This window comes from Pristis pectinata, chromosome 1, assembly GCF_009764475.1.
Source record: "Pristis pectinata isolate sPriPec2 chromosome 1, sPriPec2.1.pri, whole genome shotgun sequence".
NCBI classification, from domain to species: Eukaryota; Metazoa; Chordata; class Chondrichthyes; order Rhinopristiformes; family Pristidae; genus Pristis; species Pristis pectinata.
The window spans coordinates 94,872,971-94,896,344 of NC_067405.1; the positions used below are offsets into that span (position 1 = coordinate 94,872,971).

Consider the following 23,374-nt stretch of genomic DNA (forward strand, 5'->3'; position numbering starts at 1 on the left):
AAAGAAAACCTGCCCATTGCTTTACTCTGAGATCAGCTGAATCATGCGCCGCAGAGGTTTCACAGCTCTCGTTGGCCATTGTCTCAGCCGAGCACAGAATGCTGGACCGTTTTCACATGGCAACCCCATGGCTACGGCGGGTGAGCCTTGCAGGCCGACTTTGCTTGATGGCACTAAAGCTCCACTGCAGCAGTGGAAGGTCACCAACCATGTTACATAGAACATAGAACACTACAGCACAGTACAGGCTTTTCGCTCCACAATGTTGTGCCGACATTTTATCCTGCTCTAATATCTATCTAACCCTTCCCTTCCACATAGCCCCCTATTACTTTATCATTCATGTGACTATCTAAGAGTCTCTTAAATGTCCCTAATGTATCTGCCCTCACAACCTCTGCAGGCAGTGCATTCCACGCACCCACCACTCTCTGTGTAAAAAACTTACCCCTGACATCCCCCTTATACCTTCCTCCAATCACCTTAAAATTATGTCCCCTCGTGTTAGCCATTGTTGACCTGGGAAAGATTCTCTGACTGTCCACTCGATCTTTGCCTCTTATCATCTTGTACACCTCTATCAAGTCACCTCTCATCCTCCTTCTCTCCAAAGAGAAAAGCCCGAGCTCACTCAACCTATCCTCATAAGACATGCTCTCCAATCCAGGCAGCATCCTGACAAATCTCCTCTGCACCCTCTCTAAAGCTTCTACATCCTTTCTATAATGATGCGATGGAAGCTGTGACAATCAGCTATCGGAGACTGCAGCCCCAACGGTGCTAATGAGGCTGACCCACCACAGCCAAGCTGGAAACAATGGATCCCAGCAGGCAACCCTTTTAATTTGACCACTTTTGGAGGGATACATTATGCACGTGCGCATGTCCTTAATGTGCATAGTAATAGATGGGGCTGTCCCCTTGTGAGTCACCCCACCCATCCCTGAATACTGCACACACAGCTCCTCTCTTTTCCCCATCACCCCCCTCCCACCTCATCTCCAATGTCTGCAAAATGTGGGTGTGGCAAGTCGGTGCCAGACCCACTATTCTGTGCAACAGTAATTGGCTTCCCCACGCTCCAAACATTTAACTGTACAAATGCGCCAGTCACTTTTCACTGCCAACCCAATCAAAGTCTTCATTGTGGAGGTCAAGTGCAACCCTTGCACCCCACCCCTGTGACAGACCCCTCACACCTGGTGACTCAAAGTGGTGAATGTCTGGAGGGTTGTGGAGGATAGATCACTGGAGGTATTTAAAGACAAGGGAGATAACATTTTTTGAAAGATCAAGGAATTGCAGGGATACAACACTTCTCTCCAATTTGCATTACCACCACAGTGTCTGAAAACCATGGAACCCATCCTGTCCTGCACTGGACCTACCTTTATGGTTCCCCAAGTCAGCTTCACACTTAGAAAACTGCCAGCACCTGTTGCAACCGAACTGCACCTCCCTTTTAAGAAGTGCAGGCCAGCTTTAAGCATTGCAAGGTGACTATAACTTGCCCCTCACTGTATTAGTCCTGTGCTGAAATGCACAATGCACAAACAGCACAGGTAACACTACCTGGACACTGCAAACATTATAATTAGCAGGGCAGCATGCTGTTGGCATCATGCTTTCATTACACTGAAGGCTTAATCCCAGGCCTCATACCCTTCACTTTAGTCCCCGTAGCCTTTCCTCAATAAATTCTTTGCTAAATGTAGTCATTCCGTCTTTAGAAGAATATTCTGTTTCCAAAATAAAAATATGGTTCCCTCTCCTTGTTACTCAATCATTGTGGCTGCCGTGAATTAATTCTCACTTTAATTTTTATGTCAGTGAACTTTAACCATCATTAAAGCTCAGCTACGGCTGGGATGCTTTTTAAACTGCCCTTCATGTTGTTCACAAGTCCCCATTTTAAACTCAAGCGAATGGTGCTCGAGAGTCAGGCGAGCCAGGCGGTACTGGACATGACCCACAAATGATCTTGTCAGGAATGAGGAGTCTGGCACTGTAGATTGACCCCAACTCCCACAAGGAAAAGAGAAATAGGGAATCCAGAGCTTTCCCCACTGAATTGCCAGCCAATGAACCCCACTAGCTGAGTGTCTGGGGATATGAATCAGAAAAAGCAGGGAAATAATATGTTGGAATTAAAATTAATGCAAATTTGATAAATGAATGGCATCAAAAATGGTGAGAAAGACAAAACTGGTTGTAGGGCTTAGACTGCGGACCTTAATAAGCGCTGACAACTCAGTGAGAAGCACATCAGACAATCTGCACTCAAAGTGTTATTCTAGTAAAAGAAACTTGTACAGCAAACATGCCTCTCACTGCCAAATCTCGCTTACTGAAGTATGTATTTTATTGTCCCTCACTTGAGCTCCAAGGTATAATTAATGAGCTTCAGAAAAGAAGTGAAGGGAAAAAAAATATTGTTGCCTCCCTCCTTTCTGCAGGTGCAGTCAGATAAAGCAGCACTGTCTCAACGATGATACCCACCCCCCACTCTTGCCGCAAACCCAGATCCTAATGTGGGCTGTGCAATTGTGACTGGCGGCCTTTCCATCCCACAGGCTGCCTACGCATGCAGCTGGGAGGCTCTCCAGCTCCCTGCGATCAAAATTCAAAGCCTCTGTCTGCCTTTCAGATCTGATTGACAAATTCACTGTTACAAGGAGAAAAAAAAAGTTAAAATGTGAACAATGTTGATCTTCACCCCTATTATTGCTGACTTTTCAGAGTTCCGTATGCTAGCACTGTGAAAAGAGCCTGAGACACAGGGAGAGAGAGGGGTTGGTGGGGGGGTGGGGAGGGGGGGGAACTGCAGCAGCTTTAAAAGACGGCAGTCAATAGAAGAGTTAATTGTCTGAGGTGCACAATGCTTTTATTCTGAAGACAGAACAAAGAGCCCCCTCTCTTCACTGCCTCTGTGTGCTCTGTAATTCCATGTGTAAATACTGCTCAAAACAGACCATCTTAACCTTGCCACTGCATTGCCTCGTAACGTCTATGGCTATAATATGGGCACAGGATTACCACAGCCAGGACAAGATGTTCCATTATGCGAAGGGGTTTTGATAGATTAAATGGTGAGAAGCATTTTCCACTGGCAGCAGGGGTTGGGGGGGTGGGTGGTGCAGAGAGGGGGTTACTAGACAGCAGAGCTAACTGATGAAAGATCCCAAGGGTACCAAGGGGATATTACACAGGCCAATGTTATGATCTGGAACAACTGGCTGAAAGGATGTTGGAAGCAGATTTAAAAGCAACTTTCAAAAGGGAATTGGATGTTGACCTACTTGTCTGAGAAAAGGTGCGGGGGGATTAGGGAAGAGGAGATAACAAGCCAAATCAGATAGCTCATTCTCAGAACCAGCACTGGAATAATGGGCCAAACGGCCTCCTCCTGTGAAGTGCAATTCAACGACTATCATACAGCACAAGTGAGTACGGTGCATCATAGAACCTCTTATCTCCAACTCCTCAGCACTGAGAACCCTAATGAAATTTGCTTTGAAGGTTGAGCAGTGAGTAAATGTTGAGGTCCTCTCACCCTGTGCTGAAGAGTGTCCCAATCTCCACCTCTTGTTCCTTTGAAGAGCAAATATGTATCTCACAATCTGCCCTAGTTGTATAAAACATCTGGTGTGACAGGCCATTCGGCCCAGATGGTCTATGCCAGCACTTATTCTCCTCAGGGCTGCATTTCATCTCACCCTATCAATAAAAGTATAGAATGTTCTTCTATACCCTTCTCCCCCCACCCCTCACATGTTTTTATCTGGCTTCCTCTTGCCCTTTGCAGATTAGCGAATCAGAGCACCGACCTCCTGGTGGGTCTACCCGGAACAGGGGAGAAGGGGGACTGTTTCTGCTCATCAGTGTCTGAACCCAGATGAGTGTCCTTCAGTCAGAGGCCTGATTGCTATCAAGAGGTGGGTGAACTGGGAAGGAATCAAAAGGATTGTTAAACAGAACAAAAAGCAGGAAGGTTTGTTGGGATATGAAAAGGTACAAAGGAGGCTCATATGTATGATGCAATGGTATTCACTTCTTGGCTGAGTCACTTGGCACCAAGCAGAGGTAAGCCATCAAGAAGAAGAAATTGGAGATCCAACTACTGCTCACGTGCCTCCCAGCCATGTGGGGTGAGAGGCAGTCGCTTTCTGAGGGGAGCCGATACTTGCTTGCCAGACTGACTCTCAGCCTTAGGGCTGATCTCATTGTCTCCAAGTCCATACGTGTCGGATTCCAGTCCAGCATCAGAGTCCTGGCACATGGAGCCCAGACTTTGGAAGTCTGTTTTTGGGTTGCTTTGGGTTGCAGGTGTTGTGGCACTTTCAGTTTTACCCCCTTTTAACACTAACCCATCTTCCTTCCCCCCCCCCCCCCCAGCCACTCCAGTAGGGTTACAGGGAAGGAAAGCTCCCTGCAGGATTGATACTCACAAGGAAGACTTTTCTGCCACAAGGTAAGAGGGTGTCGACTAATCCTGCCTGTCCTAACAAAGGAGGAATGGGATGCAGGATGAGAAGAAACCTTAGAGGACGGGTAAATGAAATATTCATTTAACCACTATACTTTGGAAATCAAGTTCAATTTTGTTCTCCGCATTGTGCTGTTTCTTCTGCTTTTGGTTTGCTCAACCAACCATGATAAACAAGTGAAAATTCCGAAACATATTCCCAGTCCATTTCTAAACAACACAAACTTCGAAAAATGAAAACACGGGTAACAAATAGACTTAGCCTTGCCTTTATCAAACTGTAAAGAGATAAAACCGTACACAAATGAATTTTTAGAAACATGAAGATGCTGAGATTAAGAGCTTCAGTGCAAAAAAAAGTAGAACCACCGATAAAGCAAAAGGGGGATAAAAAGCAGCAATTAAGTTTCAGCTTGCTGGATGAGATGGAGATTCTGCTGGCTGAAAGCTGAAATGTTTGTGCAATTGGCTGTCAGCCACAAGGTCGTTCGGCTCCAAGAGCTGGGGATGCCTGCCAGTCACATTCCCTTCTTCTGCACTAAAGGGGGAGGATGGGGGAGGGGTGCAGATGTGGCCCAGGTGCCAGCAGCCAGATGTTGAAGCGCCTGACTCTTGGGGGGGTAAGCGGAGGGCTGCAACTCCGTCTAAATGCCACACCAACAGCTAGGCACCGGAGCTAGGGAAAACGCAGAAGGAAACCATCTCACTTTCTCGCAGACCGCAGGACATCGTGCAGCTGGGAATGAAAGGAGAGTGGGCAGGGACAACAGCTTGAAGGAGGGAGGAGAAAATGGTCAAGGTGTGAAAAAGCCATCATCACCAACAAACAGCCCCAGGAAAGGTCTACTAAAAGCAGTGAGCAGTGTTTATACAGTCTCAGCCCAAAAGGTCTCAGTGCAGTACACTGTACAGCTTGTGAAAGATATTGTAAAGTAGCACTGGAGGGTATTTGGCCCATCATTTCTGTGGCACTTCTTTGGACTAAAAAGAGCCAATCGATTCTTTCCAACAGAGATGAGCTTTTTTTTTCCCCAATGAAGTATTCATGCAGTTTCTCTTTTAAAAGTTACAGGATCTGTTTCCACCACCTTTTCAAGCAGTGCATTCTGTGTCGCAAGATCTTGCTGCGTAAAAGTAGTCACCTCATTGGCATTCTTGGACCGTGTCCCAGTCACCAGGGTAAATGGCTTCACACCAAATACTCTTCTGAAATAAGTGAGAATTAAGGAGGTAGTATTTATGAATATCAAACTGGTTCATCTGTGGAGAAAACTACAGTCAACATCAGTCTGAGGCAGGAGAAGAATGTGTGGTATAAGGAAACAGTTCATGCAGATCACTATCCATGACATGAAATCCTTGTTATCCACTGACTTACTATCTGTATATTACCAGGAGCATGACTGGAGCTGGAGTCCAGATATGGGCCAAGTGTACAAACAGAGCAAGAGTCAGGAACTCCCAAGGTCAGGAAGACGGGCAGGTTTGCAGAACTGACACTTACATAGAAGTTGTTTTATATCCATGAAGGGGGTGACCGCTATAGGTCATGGCAGCCTTGATGTCATTGCCAGCATCCCTAGCGGTATCCATGCTTTTGTACTATCCACGGAAGCCTGTGCCCCTATCCCTCCCGAATAACGAAGACCAAGTGTGGTTACTGTTGGGGAGCTTCCACATGTGATCAGCAAAGAAAGAGAGCAAAAGATTTGGCTGTCAGGTCCTCCACATCCATGGCCTCCTCGCACATCACAGCCAAACCTTAATGAATGGGACAAGGCGCATTCAAGCCAATGCCACTTGAGCAGCCCATCTCTGTAAGATGGCCTTGTCTTCACAAAGCCATCTCAGAGCAAGCAAATTGTCTGACACTTCCATACATTCTTTGCCCTGTGCCTTGCTCTCCTGTATTTAGTCTGAGCTGCTGCAGCACCATGTGGAAATTATTAACAACCTTTACAAAACCTGGCAGAAAGTTGGAGAACAGAGAAACATCTGGGGTTCCTGATAATTTACTGCATTATTACCACAAAAAGAGCACCCTCACTGTTGTCCATTTCTTTGCTGGGTTTTATCTTTTCAGATGAAGATCAACAACAAGCATTTAAAATGCTGGCCAAGTCAATGCTCAAAGGGGCTAACTGTGGTAAAAGTGCCCTTTAAATGTGGTGAATGCTGATTTTGTTTCAAAAGGATTTGAATATATGAATATATATTTGGGGGGTGGGGTGGAGAACAGCAGGAGTAAGGGCAATGCAATGGGCCAAAGGAGCGGTTGTCTAAGTTACCTTGTTCTGTGCAATAAGATTTTAAAAGGCCAATTTTCATCACATGCAGAAACTAAATTGTCCAATAACAATACGTAAATGGCAAGTATCAAAACTATTGGTGCCACAACCATTCAATTCAACCTCAATGAAACAATATAGTCATGGGAGGGAAGAACTTTAGGGTACTTGGCAAAATGTTAAAGGCAAGCTAGGAAAAAAAAATAAATGACTGCAAGTTGATTCAGATGTGGATGAATGAGCAACACCTTAACTGGGTCTCAATGCAAGGAATTGTGCAGAACAGAAGCAGGATCTTCGGCCCATCTTCCCTGTGCAAGCACAGAGAAAATGGACCAAAAGGACCTGTTTTAGTATCGCAACAGTCTCTGGCAAGTCCTTTACTGGCGAAGGGCAACATCATTATTTCCCATTACTTTCCCTACTCGCAGTCCACTTACCATCAATAAATCTCCAGTCAGGAGAATGAAATGGTCTGAACAATGTACAGTTATTGTCAATCCCTGCTTCCTTATCAATAAGGAGTTTCAACTGAAGCAGGATGCAGTTATGGAGAGGACAATGCATATCGATCTGCCACTCAATATACCCGTTGCTGGTACAGGAGAGTGATGGATTCACCCTGTCGCACTGACAGGAAAGGGCAACCTCCGGTCTTAAGTCTTGACCCTCGAGCTGGATCAGGTATCACATTCTGGTTGACCATTTTGAACATAATTTGCAATGTATACCAAAGTATTGAATTTAATTCAGCACACTTACACCGGCACTATTGAATAAAATTGTTAACTGGTTCATGCAAAAGCAGAACTGACAGTTTGTACAACTGGTCACGTTCTCTTCAATATTTCTCATCGCACCTGGAACAGATATTTCCCATTTAAGTGTTAGCTCTACTGGCACTTAATATAGTGTCATCTGGGGCCATTGGAACTCCATTGGGAAACAAGAATCCCGCCAAACCGGCCTTCTGCTTATGTCAGAGAACAGTTACAAACCACCCCCCCCCTCCCCCAGCTGTCAAGTCAGATATCCTGGGATAAGCACAGAAACTGCCTGACAGTTTCTTTTAAATTTTGCTCCCTCTCTCCCTCATGCCAAGGAATGAGCTCACAACCTGCCACTGTTACTGCACTAAGGCAGATGATCTCCACAGCACAGGAAATATCCAGCTCAGCAAGATCCCAACACTTCTCAGAGGGCATCGCCTCTGTTCTGTCAGGTGGCAAATACCAAACATTTCTGGTCACATGTCACTTCTGACCGTAGTAAAAGGAACCAATTCCCTGGCAATTATTAAAAACATGCTTATGCAGAAACAGACAAATTCACATTATGTACACACACACACACACACACACACACACACACACACACACACACACACACACACACACACACACACACACACACACACACACACAAATTCATTTCAAACTCATGTCACCATACAGGTGGGCTGTATTCCAGAAAGAAATAAGTCAATAATCTTAGTTACAGTCCATACATTGGCTGCACAGTAGCTTCTCCACCAGATATTGAGTAGTCATGCCAACCACATACACCAAAAATCATGCAACCAACAGTTAAAGGTTCCATTTTCAGAGCCATGACGCAAGGAAGGAATACCAGTCTGTTGTCACAGTTTGTGGTAAGAACAGCAAAACCCCTTCTTCTTGCACAACAGTCTAAAGAGTGCCTTAACATGCATTGTAAGCGGGCAAGAGAAAGAAAGGCTGAGCCGAATCAAAGAAGTTCAACTCACCTTTTCTGCCTGAACTGCTGGGGCCCGAGGGCTTGTCAGTTACTGAACCTTCGAAATAAAAAGAAAAGATCAACTTTTATAAGCAGAGGTTGCAAAACAGAACAAGAATAAACATAGGGCATCATAATCCTCACCCAAATACAAACAACACTCAAAAGGAGAGAGTAAATACTCTATAAAAAAAATTCCTGCATTTAAACATCAACACATCATCTATTATACAGTATATTAAAACATTATGCTCACTTTGAGAAGTACTAAGGTTTTTCCTTAGAATCCTAAATAACACTTTGGGAACTGATCTGGGGGTGAATAACACCTTTACATCATATTTCTTCCTTCTTCACAAAAGATATTAATCCAATTATTATACCTTAAAGAAGTGAACATCACCCTTAAAGTAAGTTAGAGATTCTGGTATCATAGTCTCACAATGCAATTGCCACATTTTTTTTAAAAAATGCTTTGTTAAATATGTAGAGAAGCCAAACATGTCTTCAACAACCTGAAGCAGAAGGGGGAAGCCAACGGTTTGTTGATGACATTTAATCCATCAGTCAAACACTTCCAGCACTGACTGTTATCAGCAGCTCTGCTAAATACCTTTTCCCACCATTTCAGGATGTGCGTTCTTTTTCTGGTTCATAAACTTCTGTGTTTTATTCATTTGCTAACAGGCAGAGATAGCCATTCAGCTCATCATCTTTGCAATGGATAAAGGAATAATCGTGCTTCATCCCACAAGGCCACTTTTCTCTGCAAAGCTGTAAATTCCTCATTCCACAATTACTCTTAACATTTGTGAAATCAGCTTTCTAAATTCAGTGGATAAGAAGTCTCCCCTCACTTCCCCCACTGAATTCCCTGCCAATGACTTTAGACCAATAACCTTTACATACTTACTTGTTAAGCAGAAGGAGTAGATTTTCTCTATCCACTCGATCTAAACCTCTCAACGTCTTCTGAACATCTCTCTTACATCACCTGTCAGCCTTCCAAGAAAACAGACCTAACTTTTCCAACCTCTCCAGGAACAGGAGGACCAGAAGACATTAGAGCTAAAAATAAGAGCTCAGCTTTCAGGAATCAAGTTAAGAAATATTTCCACATGCAATCAGTGGCAGAAATTTGGAAGAGCTATTAATTCTAAATCTGGAATTGTTAGGTTTTTGCTTACCTAAGGTATCAGAGTTGGAGTATGAAGGGTGATGAGGCAAAGATAGTAAACGAAAATCATTTTGCATAATGTGGGTCAAACCTTGTGGACATAAACATCATTTATTAACAGCCTCAGTGGGAAGACCCCATCTTGAGCATTGTACCTCATACATCGCATGGCATCACAAAACTGGTTCCTCAAGAGTATCTCATGACATCTGCTCCTGTGCATGTTAAAATATGCTGAAAACGTTTAACTGTTGAAGAAACCGAATCAGCCAACAGTGATTTTCCACACTTTAAAAGCAAGCACACTAAAACATCTATACAAATGAAAGTTAAAATCGTTACAGAGCAACTGATGACAATAAATGCAGAGATCTATTGAAATGGACTTTGAATCACCCTGAATGGAACTGTTCTGAGTTTACCAGGACAGAATTTAAGCATATACAGACATCCATTATTCCTTGAATAAGTGATGGTGAACACTCCAGCAAATGCACAGTACCTGAACACACTGGTGTTTGATTTTTAACCGAAGATCCACTCACTGGTTTCCCGTCAGGAGTAACACACCAACAATACCCTGTGAATGTGTGGCACTGCACCTGTTCAGACAAAGGGGTCAATTCAGTTACTGCGGCAACAAGTTTGTACCTTGACCACTCTGCACAGATTTGGCGGGGGAGGGGAGGGGGGGTTGCAGAAAAGGAAACTTCAAACTGAAATCAGCTTGGCACTACAGCCGACATGTTCTCATCTTCAATTCCAAACCTCTCCAAGGCCTCCCCTCTCTCTCTCTGCATTCTCCTGCAGCCCTACAAGTCTCTTGCGAATTAAGCATTTCTCCACAACTCTGCCACTATCAACATCCCAATTTTCACCTTCCTCATCCCATCCAAATTACATCTGACCCCACTTACGCCAGTAACTCCACGCCTTTCCTTTGACAATGCTGTGGACAAGGCTAGTACACTTTACACACATACAAGATGGGCGGCACAGTGTGGCGCAGCAGGTAAGGCTGCTGCCTCACAGCTCCAGGGACCCAGGTTCAATCCTGATCTCCTGCACTCTCTATGTGCAGTTTGTACGTTCTCCCTGTGACCCGGTGGATTGCTCCCAGGGTACACTGGTTTCTCCCCACATCCCAAAGACATGCTGGTTGGGAGGCCACCGTAAATCGCTCCTTTTGTAGGCGAGTACTCGGATCTCGGGGGAGCTGATGGGAATGTAGCAAGAATGAAATGGTATGAATGTAAATGAATGCTTTATAGACAAGGCTCCCATTGGGTGCTTGCACCTGGACATTCATGAGGCAGGGTGTGGCCCAAAACACCCATGCAGCCAGCCACCAGGCTTTTTGGTCAAGGGCTGTACATCAACACAACCACTGGAGTGAGGTATTGCAGGGCTGCAGTGCCTAAGGCACCATAACTCCACCACAAGGACTCTGCTTCAGGAAGAGGAGGGGAGAAGATTCTCAACTGAACACGGTAGAATAAAACACATGGTCAGATGTAGCCATAGACAGAAAATGGCAAGAGATCAACCTTTTATTTCGCTGTGGATGCTTCTCAAACCATTGCAAGTATTCGTCATAACAGACACTATTCTCTGATTGCATTGTGTACAATTAAACAACACCCCTATTCCAATGAAATGTTTTGACTCAAGTGATGTTGCCAGGTTTAAGAGGAGACTTAAGGGTGCTGGTGTTTGGAGTGTGTCTTGACCAAGCAATACTGGGAGAAGATTTAAAGCATTATCAGTACCGTGGCCTAAAAGCACTGGAAAGGAGGGTCTCAGGACAGAGAACGTTACAACACATTCTGGGAACAGAAAACACTGGGAATTCAGGTAAAGGGTTTTGTGGATTTCGAGTCACAGAAACAGGCCCTTCAGCTCAACTCTTCCATGCCAACCAAGGTGCATGCCCGAGCTAGCCCCATTTGCCTGCATTTGGCCCACATCCCTCCAAAGCTTTGTTATCCCCAAACCCGTCCAAAAGTCTTTGAAACATTGTAATTGTACCCACCTCCACCATTTCCTCTATTTGTGCACGAAGGAAAGAGGAGATGGGATGATATTCCTGTGGAATAGTAAGACTGAGGCAAGAGATCCAGAGAAGCAGAGCAGAGGTCAGAGTGTGCCTCTGGGATCCGATGCTCAGTGAGAAGGGGAGTCAGTATCATGCAACAGCTAGAGTCCCAATTTGAACAGTTGGATTTCCATCTCCACTTCAGTTCCATTAAACCTCCATCTTCAACTGGTGTCCACCAATCTACTGCACCTTCACGGTAGGCACGGTAGTGTAGCGATTAGCGTAACGCTATTACAGTGCCAGCGACCTGGGTTCAATTCCCGCCGTTGTCTGTAAGGAGTTTGTACTTTCTCCCTGTGTCTACGTGGGTTTCCTCATTCCGAAGGCATATGGATTAGGAAGTTGTGGGCATGCTATGCTGGCACCAGAAGCATGGCGACACTTGCGGGCTGCCCCCAGAACACTCTACGCAAAAGATGCATTTCACTGTGTGTTTCGATGTACATGTGACTAATAAAGATATCTTACCTTATCTTATCTTATTTCCACCACACTTTGCATCAGACTAAAACCTGCCAGCATCCAGCAACACACATTTGGAGCAACACACAAAATGCTGGAGGAATTCAGCAGGTCAGGCATCTATGGAGGGAAGTGGACAGTCAACGTTTTGGGCTGAGACCCTTCCTGTATTCCAGCATCTGCAGTCTCTTGTGTCTCCAACAGACGTTTAGAACCCACCAATAAAACAGAATAAACCTAATTGCAGTGGACCACTGCTATTTGAGAGTTTCTGAACTCATTAAGAAGCATGACCACTTTTCTTAAAAAACAATTAACCATGGTCAACAGGAGAAGTCAGAAATAGAATCAAACTAAATACAAAGGCTTACAGAAATACAATAAAAGATGGAAGCCCACAAATCTGGAAGGTCTGGTAAAAGCCACAAAGGCGATGCAAATAAGGTTGAAAAGGGGAACATGAAAGAAACAAAATAAATATTAAAATTAATCTACATGTAAATATATTTACGTAAAATATGTAAATATAAAAGGGAAAAGTGGGCCCACTGGAGAGAGCAACTGATGATGCCATCTAGGTTCAGAATAAATGTTACACTAATACTTGTTGCAATGGTACTTTGAATCCATTTTCACCATGCAAAAAGAGGACACAAGTCCAGCTCGACAAAGATATTTGAAAGTCAGAACGAAGAATTCTAGAATTCAAGCAAATTTTAAAAAATGACAGTGAAGAAAATAATTGAACTATCTCCAAGCCCTGACTGGGCTATTAAATTAAATAAATGAGGAAATCGCCGAAGTGTTAGACATAATATTCCAAAGTTCTCTCAAGTCAGAAACTGTACCACTGAAACTGGCAGACTGAAATTATCCTGGGGATCCTTATGAAACAATATTACAGGCCAGCAGACTTTAGTATTGAAAGAAGATACTTCAATCTGTAATGAAAGCAATTGAGCTCTCCATTGAGCTATAGAGACGTATTATTTTACAAAAGAGCTAGTACGAATTTGGTTTTTGAAGTGAACACAAGCACTATCAATAGAGAACTATCTATGGATGTTGTCTATTTAGGTGATATCTGGCCAGGTTCCACACAAGAGATTGTGAAGAATGAAAAAGCACAGAATTAGGGATAACTTTGCGACTTCGGTGGAGAAAAAAGATTTCATTGGCTGATTGGTGGGATGTAACAAGTCGTGCCCCTGGAAACTTGTACTGGTTCTGAGGAAGGGCCACTGACCCCAAACGTTGACTGATTTCTCTTTCCACAGATGCTGCTTGACTGGCCAAGTTCTTCCGGCATTTCTGTTTTAGTTTCAGATGCCAGCATCTGCAGTTATATTTGTTTCCCATTAAGTGGCAAGGGACTGGCTGCTGCAGAAGATCAATGGGATTCAGGCATTCAAATCCACCAAAGGCAACTGAATGGGTAACCTAAAGACAAAGTGAGATGTTGGCCTTCAAATCAAGTGAGGAAGTAATGCCTCAGTTGCACAAATCTTTGGTCAGCTCCCATCTGAGGTTTTCGGGTTTGTTTTGGGCACCAAACCTCAGGAAGGATATGGTGGCCTCGCACAAAGAGACAGCCCAAATATTAGCAGAATTCACAAGATGATATAATGAAGAAGGGACTCACAAGCTTTGAAAGGAAAGCTGATCAAATGGTAAAGGGATTCAGTGAGACAGTTACAAAGGAAAAGTCTATTTCCTCTGCACCAGAATAAGGAAATAATCCTAAAATCTGAAGCTTTAAAACACCCTATTCCTTTCTGCTCCCAAATGACCCAACTCAAAATTTGGGACCATGCCCCATAGTCCCCCCCCCCCAAACCCAAAAGTCAATGGAGATAATTTCCCTTTATCTGCCCTGTCAGTTGCCCATAATATCTTGTTTCCAATGAATCACCCCATTGTCACCAGTCACCAGGGAGGCACATTTGACAGAGCTGCTGCCTCATGGTTCCAGTGGAGAATGCACACTGTCCCTGTGACCAGATGGGTTTCCTCTGGGTGCTCCAGTTTCCTCTCACATTCCAAAAACATGCAAGCTGGTAGGTTAACTGGCCACTGGAAAATGTCCATGTCGGTGAGTGGCAAAATCTGGGGGCTGTTGATGGGAACGAGGGGAGAATAAAGTAGGATTTGCGTAAGTGGCTGATTGATGGCCAGCACGGATTCAGTGGGCCGAAGGGCCAGTTTTTATACAGTGTGACTGTATGTTCCGTGACAGTCTTCAAGGGAGGAGGAGGCCAAGCTGGGCAGGAGATTTTACTGTGGGGAGAACACACCTTTAATAACTGTTATGTAAAGAAAGACAGCAGAGGCATCCATACCTACACCCAGTACTGTTAGCAGTACAGCCAAGAGCATGGAGTGATTTCTCAGCGCTCCCGCCTAGTGAAAACAAGGACAGTTGAATCTGAAAATAGACACTGGACAGTGGCAGGTGCTATTTTGCCCCTATTTCTTCCAAGCAGACACTGTTCTCCTTCACCCAGGAATGTTCACTGCTTCTGGATGGCTGGAGCGCAGAAAGTGTTTTCCAACAGCCTGCAACTCAAGCGAATCATTTAAAATTGAAGAAAAGGTGCAGAGGAGGTTTACCAGGATGCTGCCTGGTTTAGAGAGTATGCATTATGAGGAGAGACTAAGGGAGCCAGGGCTTTACTCTTTGGAGAGGAGGAGGATGAGAAGAGACATGATAGAGGTGTACAAAATATTAAGAGGAATAGATAGAGTGGACAGCCAGTTTTCCCAGGGCGCCAGTGCACAATACAAGAGGGCATGGCTTTAAAGTAATGGGTGGGAAGTTCAAGGGAGAGATCAGAGGAAGGTTTTTTACCCAGAGAGTGGTTGGAGCATGGAATGCGCTGCCTGGGGCGGTGGCGGAGGCAGGGACATTGGTCAAATTCAAGAGATTGCTAGATAAGCATATGGAGGAATTTAAAATAGAGGGATATGTGGGAGGAAGGGGGTTAGATAGTCTTAGGCAAGGTTTAAAGGTTGGCACAACATTGTGGGCCAAAGGGCCTGTATTGTGCTGTACTGTTCTATGGTTCTATGGTAAATCAGGCAGCCTAAGAGAGATGTTCACGTAGCCAGTCTTCACCAAATTCCAGTAAAGTTGTCAGACTCCAAGCAAGCAAAACTCACTCGAGTGACTCATATTGCAGGAGCTGGAACTGCCACTGGGGTAGTTTAATTGATTATATAATAATTATTATACCATTATTAATAATATATTATTTATATATATATATATATATTAATAATACTAAATAATAATTAAATATTATTAATAATAAAATTAATAATGATTAACAATTCATGCTCCATGAATTATAAATAAATAAATAGATAAATAGGCGATAATGATGGTTAATAATAAATACATGATTATAAAAAATTATTATTATTATTATATAATACAATAATAAACAATGAAGTGTGTTGTAACCACTTTGCAAAAGCCATGGGGATGATTCAGGATGGAATATGAAACCCAAGTACTTGGGAAAGACGGACTGTCAGGTGTTGAGTGGAGCACTGCAGATCAACAGTTGGACTCTTGTTTCCTCGCTGAATACAGACAGCACTAAACCAGGGAGAACGAATCCAGAGGTGGATTTAGCCCTGTTATTTATTGAATTAGCAAATTAGAGCCGTAGTAATGTATGGCCTGAGGGAGTTAAAAAGGAAATGAGCAATGCGTGGAATACAGTTAGCAGAGGGCAACTTAGGTCGGGAGCAGGACTAACTGCAATCACTGGGAGTGGAGGAGCAGCTTAAAAATGGCTTGGGTCCTGGCCCATGGCAGCTGAGTTCAAATTCAATCCTGTTTAATGCTTGACAAATGGCAGCATGGTGTCGTGTAAATCTGGGAAGCAGGAAATAATTACATACCCACATTGGAGTCTTCAAGGACTATTCCTGACCTGGGACTGCTGTTGCACACCGAAATTGAGGAGAGTGCCATTTGCCAGCATTAGCTTATCTCCCTCAACATGGGTATATTACAATTTGGGGCAACACACACAAAATGCTGGAGGAACTCAGCAGGTCAGGCAGCGTATATGGAGGGAAATAAACAGTTGTAGCAACTCACCGCCCGAGCAAGCGAACCGGCTGGGTCGCGCGTCGTCAGAGCGGCGAGGCCCAAGATGGCGTTGGGCCTTCGTCTTCCAAGAGCAACGGGGAGAACCCGTGCGCGGGAAAAGTTTGATGACGTAGCGCATACGTCATTTCCATTTTCGGTGGGCGGGAACCGTTCCTCTTAAAAGGCCCATGCAAGGCGGGAAAAAAAATCAGTTTTTGTCCTGCAGCCCACCGACTAGTGTCTTGCTTTCACATCGCGGTAGCAGCCGCTACACAGTCAACATTTTGGACCAATACACAAAAAGTGCGGAAGGAACTCAGCAGGTCAGGCAGCATCCATGGAGGGAAATAAACAGTTGACATTTTGGGCTGAGACCCTTCATCAGGACTGGAAGGGAAGAGGGCATTTCGGGTTTGGAATTTGCAAATGTAATTTGGGGCAGTGTTGGGTATCAACTATAAGAGGCATCCATACAAGGTTTGATGAAACTTTGTCAGACATCGGTTGGAACAGATTTGGTACATTATGCCCAACTTTCCAACCATGCTTCAATATGGACATGTGTGATTGAAGTGTGCACAGCAAGGGTAACTTGTATTTTCTGGAAATTAAAAGGTTAAAGGATCATTCAATGGAATGCTTGAACTAAAAGAATATGCAATAGGGTAAATCCAATTATTTTGTCTGCTGAGGAAATCCAGAACCAAAGGGGATATAAAACTTAAGAGGTAAACCATTCTACCCTGCACCCACCCCCAATCCAAAGGTTATTAGGGATATCAACTCCCTCTCTCGATAGGCTGCAGATGTTGGGAATCCATTGACATTCTCAAGATGCAGCAACAGCTTTGTTTTAAATAGATTATGTCATGAAAGAAGTGAATCACCAGGGTAAGTGAGTTGGAGGTGGAGATCAGTCCACAAATGGCAGACAGACTCAAGAGGCTGAATGGTTTTATCCTGCTCCAATGTTCCTTCACATGAAACATAATGAGGGAAAGGGAATATTACACATGCTCTTTAGTAAAGAAGTAAAACCAGATATATAACAATAATCAATATCCAAAAAATAAAAGGTAACCTCTGAAATATTTAACATTCAATCAGGAGAATGCAGACTGAAATATTTTTTTTAATAATCTTAGAAAATACTTTAGTCAATATTCATAAATTTTCATGAGATCCACCAAGTTTGGTTAGTGGACTATAAACCTCTAGGGAACTGAATGCTGGCGATTATGTATGAGATTAACGAAATCTTTGGTCTTAATTTTTCTTGTGTACTTGAGACACTGGAAAAACTCATTCCCTCTAACGTGATCTAGTCAGGGTTGTTTATGTGAATCACTCACTGGCATAGCCAAGAGGACATTAATACTTTGAAATACTCCAGCTAAAAGCTGTTTTTTCTCAAAAGCGCACAGTAAAAATATCCAAAAAAAGTCTCCCCAGGATTTGAGAAATATGAAAATGTTAACTAGAAATGTCAGCTAATTGCACTGACAAATTAAGGTATCTAGTTTCACAATCTTGAATAAATTCTGGCAAGAGCCAGCAGGGCAATGCCATTTTAAAATAATCTTCAAATTCTTCGTACATTGATCAATGTTCATTCCCAGGACAACTAGATCAAACAGACAGCTGAAAGACAGAGAAAAGATCATATTTCTCATCACTCGTGTGTCTAGGTTAACTCTGTGGAGGTTTTAAGTGTGGTGATGAAGCAGAATGGATCCTATTCCATTACCTCCTTGAGCTCTACAACCCTGCAAGGTAACTGCACTCTTCCAATTCCAGTCTCTTGACTGATCTCAACAGCCTCCAAATTTAATTGTGTCTTCAGCTGCCAAGGCCCCAAGTCCCAACCTTTCCTCCTTTCTTCTCTTTTAAGATAAATTTCAAAATGTTCTTTCTTGAGCAACATTTGGCGACCTGCTTTACTGTTTCCTTATTTGGCTTTGTCTCAATTTCTGTCTGATAAAGTTCATGTACAGCACCTCATGACATTTAGCTATGTTAAAAGGTGCTTGGCAAACACTGGCTGTTATTGTTGCCACTTCAGTGCAGCGCCAGTCATGTCCCAGGCATGCCAGACTAATACAGCATGGAAACAGGCCCTTCAGCCCAACTGGTCCATGCCAGTCCCAGTTACCCGCATTCGGCCCTTAACCATCCAAGCCCCTCCCCTCCATGTACCTATCCAAATCCCTCTTAAATGTTGCAATATACCCGCCTCGACCACTCCCTCTGGCAGCTCATTCTAGGCACTCACTACCCTCTGTAAAGAAGTTACCTCTCAGGTCTCTTTTAAATCTCTCCCCTCTTATCATGTATCTGTGCCCTCTAGTTTTGGACTCCCCAGTGCTGGGGAAAAGACTATGACTGTCCACCTTATCTGTACCCCTCATGATTTTATGAACTTCTTTGAGGTCACCCCTCATTCTCCTACGCTCCAAAGGATAAAGATCCAGCGTGGCCAACTTCTCCCTATAACTCAGGCCAGACAGCATCCTCATAAATCTCTTCTGCACCCTCTCCAGCTTGACAATGTCTTTCCTATAACAGGGTGACCAAAACTGTACGCAGTACTCCAAGTGTGGCCTCACCAATGACTTGTACAACTGCAACATAATGTCCCTACTCCCAGACTCAATGTCCTGACTGATGAAGGCCAACATGCTAAATGCCTTCTTCACCACCCTGTCTACTTGCCCGGCCGCTTTCAGCGAACTGTGCACTTGTTCTCCCAGGTCCCTCTGTTCCACAACACTTGTCAGTGCCCTGCTGTTCACTGTATAATTCCTACCCTGGTTTGAATGTCCAAAATGCATCTCCTCACACTTATCCAGGTTGAAAACCATTTGCCATTCCTCAGCCCATCTCCCTAACAGATCAAGATCTCTTTGTAATTCATTGTAACCTGCTTCACCATCAACAGACCCCTTAATTTAGTTATCATCAGCAAACTTGCTAATCGTGCCACGTACATTCACATCCATAATGAATAACAGAGGTCCCAACACTGACTCCTGCAGCACCCTACTAGTCACAGGCCTCCAATCCGAGAACTGACTTTCAACCATCACTCTCTGCTTCCTATCAGTGAGCCAGTTCTGAATCCACCTCACTAGCTCCCCCTGAATCCCTGAGACCTAACCTTCCAGATCAGCCTGCCATACAGGGTCTTGTGAAAGGCCTTATTAGGGTCCATATAGACAACGTCCACCTTCATCTATACCCTTAGTTACCTCTTCGAAAAACTTGAAGCGGAAAACTCAACTGCCTTGAGTTGTTCAGACCCAGTTCAAATTGCACGATCTCTCTCTCCCTCTCTTGTGCTCGCTCGTGCTCTGGGTAAGTGCCTTTTAAAGCCAAGTGCAGGCTGCTTCAAGTGGACAAGCAGTTTGTGCCAGAGAATTCCACATAATTCACCCTTAGCTGAACAACTATTTTGGCCTCTGCTCCAATTCTTTGAGATTACCTTAAATTTCTGACCACTACCATCCCAATTACCAATGTGAGCATCAGATCACTAGTCATTTGATCACAACACTTCGTATTCTTTTTGCCATCGACTTAATCTTCAGTGCTCCAGTGAAAACAGCACTGCCTTCTCAAATTTGTCTTCAACTCCTTCTTTCATGGTAACATCCCAGTTACATACACAGCACATTTTTAATTTCTTTGACATCACCTGACCACCAAAACCATAGACAGAAATATAACTATGGCCTACAGTCGAGCGCCAGTTCTTGTAACAACACTGTAAACAGCCACTTAGCCTACAGGGTCCATACCCATGGGGAAATCATACAGTAAATGGCAGGACCTTTAACAGCATTGATGCACAGCATAGACCGCACTTGAAGTATTGCGTGCAATTCTGGTTGCCCCATTACAGGAAGGATGTGGAAGCTTTGGAAAGGGTAGAGAAGAGGTTCACCAGGATGCTGCTTAGATTTGAGGGTATGAGTTATAAGGAGAGTCTGGACAAACTTGGATTGTTTTCTCTGGAGCACTGGAGGCTGAGGGAAGACATGATGGAAGTTTACAAAATTATGAGAGGAATAGATAGGGTGGACAGTAAGAATCCTTTTCCCAGTGTAGAAATGTCAAATACCAGAAGACATGCATTTAAGGGGAGTGGGGAAGTTTAAGGAAGATGTGCGGGGCAAGTTTTTTTCTCCCCCCACAGAGAGTGATGGGTACCTGGAATGGGCTGCCAGTGGTGGTGCAAGCAGATACAATTGTGGCATTTAAGAGGCCTTTAAACAGACATGAATATGCAGAGAATGGAGGGATAGGGATGATGTGCAGGCAGAAGAGATTTAGTTTAATTTGACATTGTGTTCGGCACTGAAGGGCATGTTCCTGTGCTGTACAATCCTATGTCCTATGTTCTATGTATACCAGCTCCCAGGGAAGCAATCCCATTAGCCGTTTTCTTACTTGCCTGCATCTCTACAATTCATTCCATCTCATGGATGCCCACCAATTCCCTTTGAGTCTTTGCCATTAGCCTACACTAAGGGATATTTTACAGCGGTCAATTAACATACCAGCACCTGGAGGAAACCCACACAGTCACAGAGAGAACACACAAATGCCACATAGACATTACCAGAGGTTTGGATCAAACCCAGGACCCTGGAGCTGTGAGGCAGTGGCACTAACCGCTGCACCACCATGCTGTCCATTCATTGCTTCCTTTCTTTTGTAACTGTAATTGCCAATATCCCTCCAATGCAATAGGCAAAATCTAAGAGCACTCACTTGGTGACAGCCTTACCCCTTTTTAACACTGGATTTGCAGGACACCTTGCCACACTGAGGTGAAGAGTGCACTGGCTGGTATCCAAGATCAGATCGCCGTCTGCCCAGCCACTTCAGTGGGAAGATCAGTGCAGAAAATAACAATGGGAAATAGCAAGGTTGCACACAATCAACATTTAGTGATCACTGAGAAATCATGGTGCAAACTGTCCTCATGTAGCTCTAGAAATCTATTGGCTGACCCAGAATGCACTCCCCTGACATTCCCAATCTTACCATCCTGCATCACATAAAAGAATCTCACAGCAAAACATCAAAATGGCCCAGAGTACTGCATTACGCAAAACTAATTCTTTCTATATCACAATGTGGCAGAACAGACAGGAACCATTTTTAAATATGCCTCTCAAAAACAAAGCCCATTGCTTTATTGATGCAGAACTTGTATGTCAGAGTCCTCATCACTGTGCCTTGCTTACAACATGCTTGTAGCAGTAGTGCATTCCTCATAAATAAAACTGTCATTCACTGTTTGGCTGTTGCCTTCCTTTCCCATGTGTTTGCAGCATTTTCAATCAAACCCCTTACTGGCAAATTATCCTTAGTATTAAAGCACAAGACAAACTCTGGCTCTTTGAAACTATGCAGTCAGAGTTTAGCCAATAATATTTTCTACGGTCCTACAGGTTCAGAAGTCCAGATGTTCCCATGACTGCAGAGTCCTGTTCCATTTGCTTAGGATAAAGATGCTGCTCACGCCTGCACGCACCAAGATCTGGACAACATGCAGTCTTGGGCCAATGGAGTGGCATGTGTCACACAATGGTCAGGCAGTAACCTTCACCAAAAGGAAAAACTACAGTAAACGCTGGAAAGACTCAGCAGGTCAAGCTGTATCTGCAGAGAGGGAAACAGTTAATGTTTCAGTGCAATGACATTTCTATCTGATTAAATATTAACTGTTTCCAACCAGCTTTGTATTTCCAGCATTTTCCAGTCCTATTTTGGATTTCCAGCATCTGCAGTGTTATGCTTTCCAAAAACTATCAGATAAATACAGTGGCTACAAAGCAGCCTGGGTATTCAGAAGCACTTCCTGACCCCCTAAAATTTTTCCCATCATCTTCCCTCCCTACCTAATGCCTCAAGAAGGCAACATCTATCATCAAAGACCTCCACCATCCGGGCCATGACATCTTCTTGCAGCTACCATTGAGCAGGATGTACAGAAGCCTGATGTCCCATACCACCAGGTTCAAGAACAGCTACTTCCCTTCAACCATCCAGTTCTTGAACCAACCTGCACAACCCTAATCACTACCTCAGTATAGCAACACTATGACCACTTTGCACTACAATGGACTTAGTTTTTTTTTCCCCAAGGTTCCTTGCAGCCTGCAGCCTAACAGCATGAATATTGAATTCTCCCACTTTAGGTAATCCCCACTCCCCTTCACCACAACATCCACCCCCCCCCCCCCACCCCATGCTTCTTCCCTTTCCTAGTCTCCTTTTTTTAATCTCCTTACCTTTGGCCCATCCCCCGGTGAATCTGCTCTCCCCTCCTACCCCGCACCTGCCTATCACTATCTCTTACCTGCATCTACCTATCACCACCTTGTGCCCACCCTGCTTCCCCTCTTTTGTCCACCTATCACTGCTCTGCTTTTCCCCCCTATATATTAGGCTTCCCCTTTTCCTATCTTCAGTCCTGAAGGAGGGTCCTGACCCAAAACGTTGACTGCCGTCTGCTTTTCTCCACGGATGCTGCCTGGCCAGCTGAATTCCTCCAGTGTTTTTCATCTAGGTTCCAGTATCTGCAGTCCTCTGTTTCTCTCTTCTTTGACAGCACCTCTTATTCCCATAACCTCTAGCACCCAAATGATCAAGGGCACTAGGTACATGGGAGTACCACCACCAAGTTCCCCAAGTCATGCACCATCCTCAGAAATATCATTGTTCCCTCAAGCAGAAATCCTACTCGGGTGGGCTACCAAGTTCAAGAAGCAAGCTCACCACCATCTTCTCACAGCTTGTTAGGATTAAGCCTTAACGTTTGCGCACTCTCCCTGTGACTGTGTGGGTTGCCTCTGGGTGCTCCTGTTCCATCCCACATCCCAAAGATGTATCGGTTGGTAGTTTAACTGGTCACTGTAAATTGCCTCGGATGTGTAGGCGAGAGGTAGAATCTGGGGGGAGTTGATGAGAATGTGGGGAGAATAAAAAATGGAAT

General features: G+C 44.2%; 1 protein-coding gene across 5 annotated transcripts in view; it reads right to left on the reverse strand.

Annotated features, from left to right (window-relative positions):
- smoc1 (SPARC related modular calcium binding 1) overlaps positions 1–23,374 on the reverse strand; it is a 230,342-nt gene that overhangs the window by 165,043 nt on the left and 41,925 nt on the right. For all 5 annotated transcript variants that reach the window (XM_052016872.1, XM_052016879.1, XM_052016864.1 and 2 more), the window contains exons 4-5: positions 10,209–10,308; positions 8,540–8,587 (exon numbers count right to left, since the gene is read on the reverse strand). In XM_052016872.1, the coding sequence (XP_051872832.1) occupies positions 8,540–8,587; positions 10,209–10,308 (148 nt within the window). The remainder of the gene's footprint in view (positions 1–8,539; positions 8,588–10,208; positions 10,309–23,374) is intronic.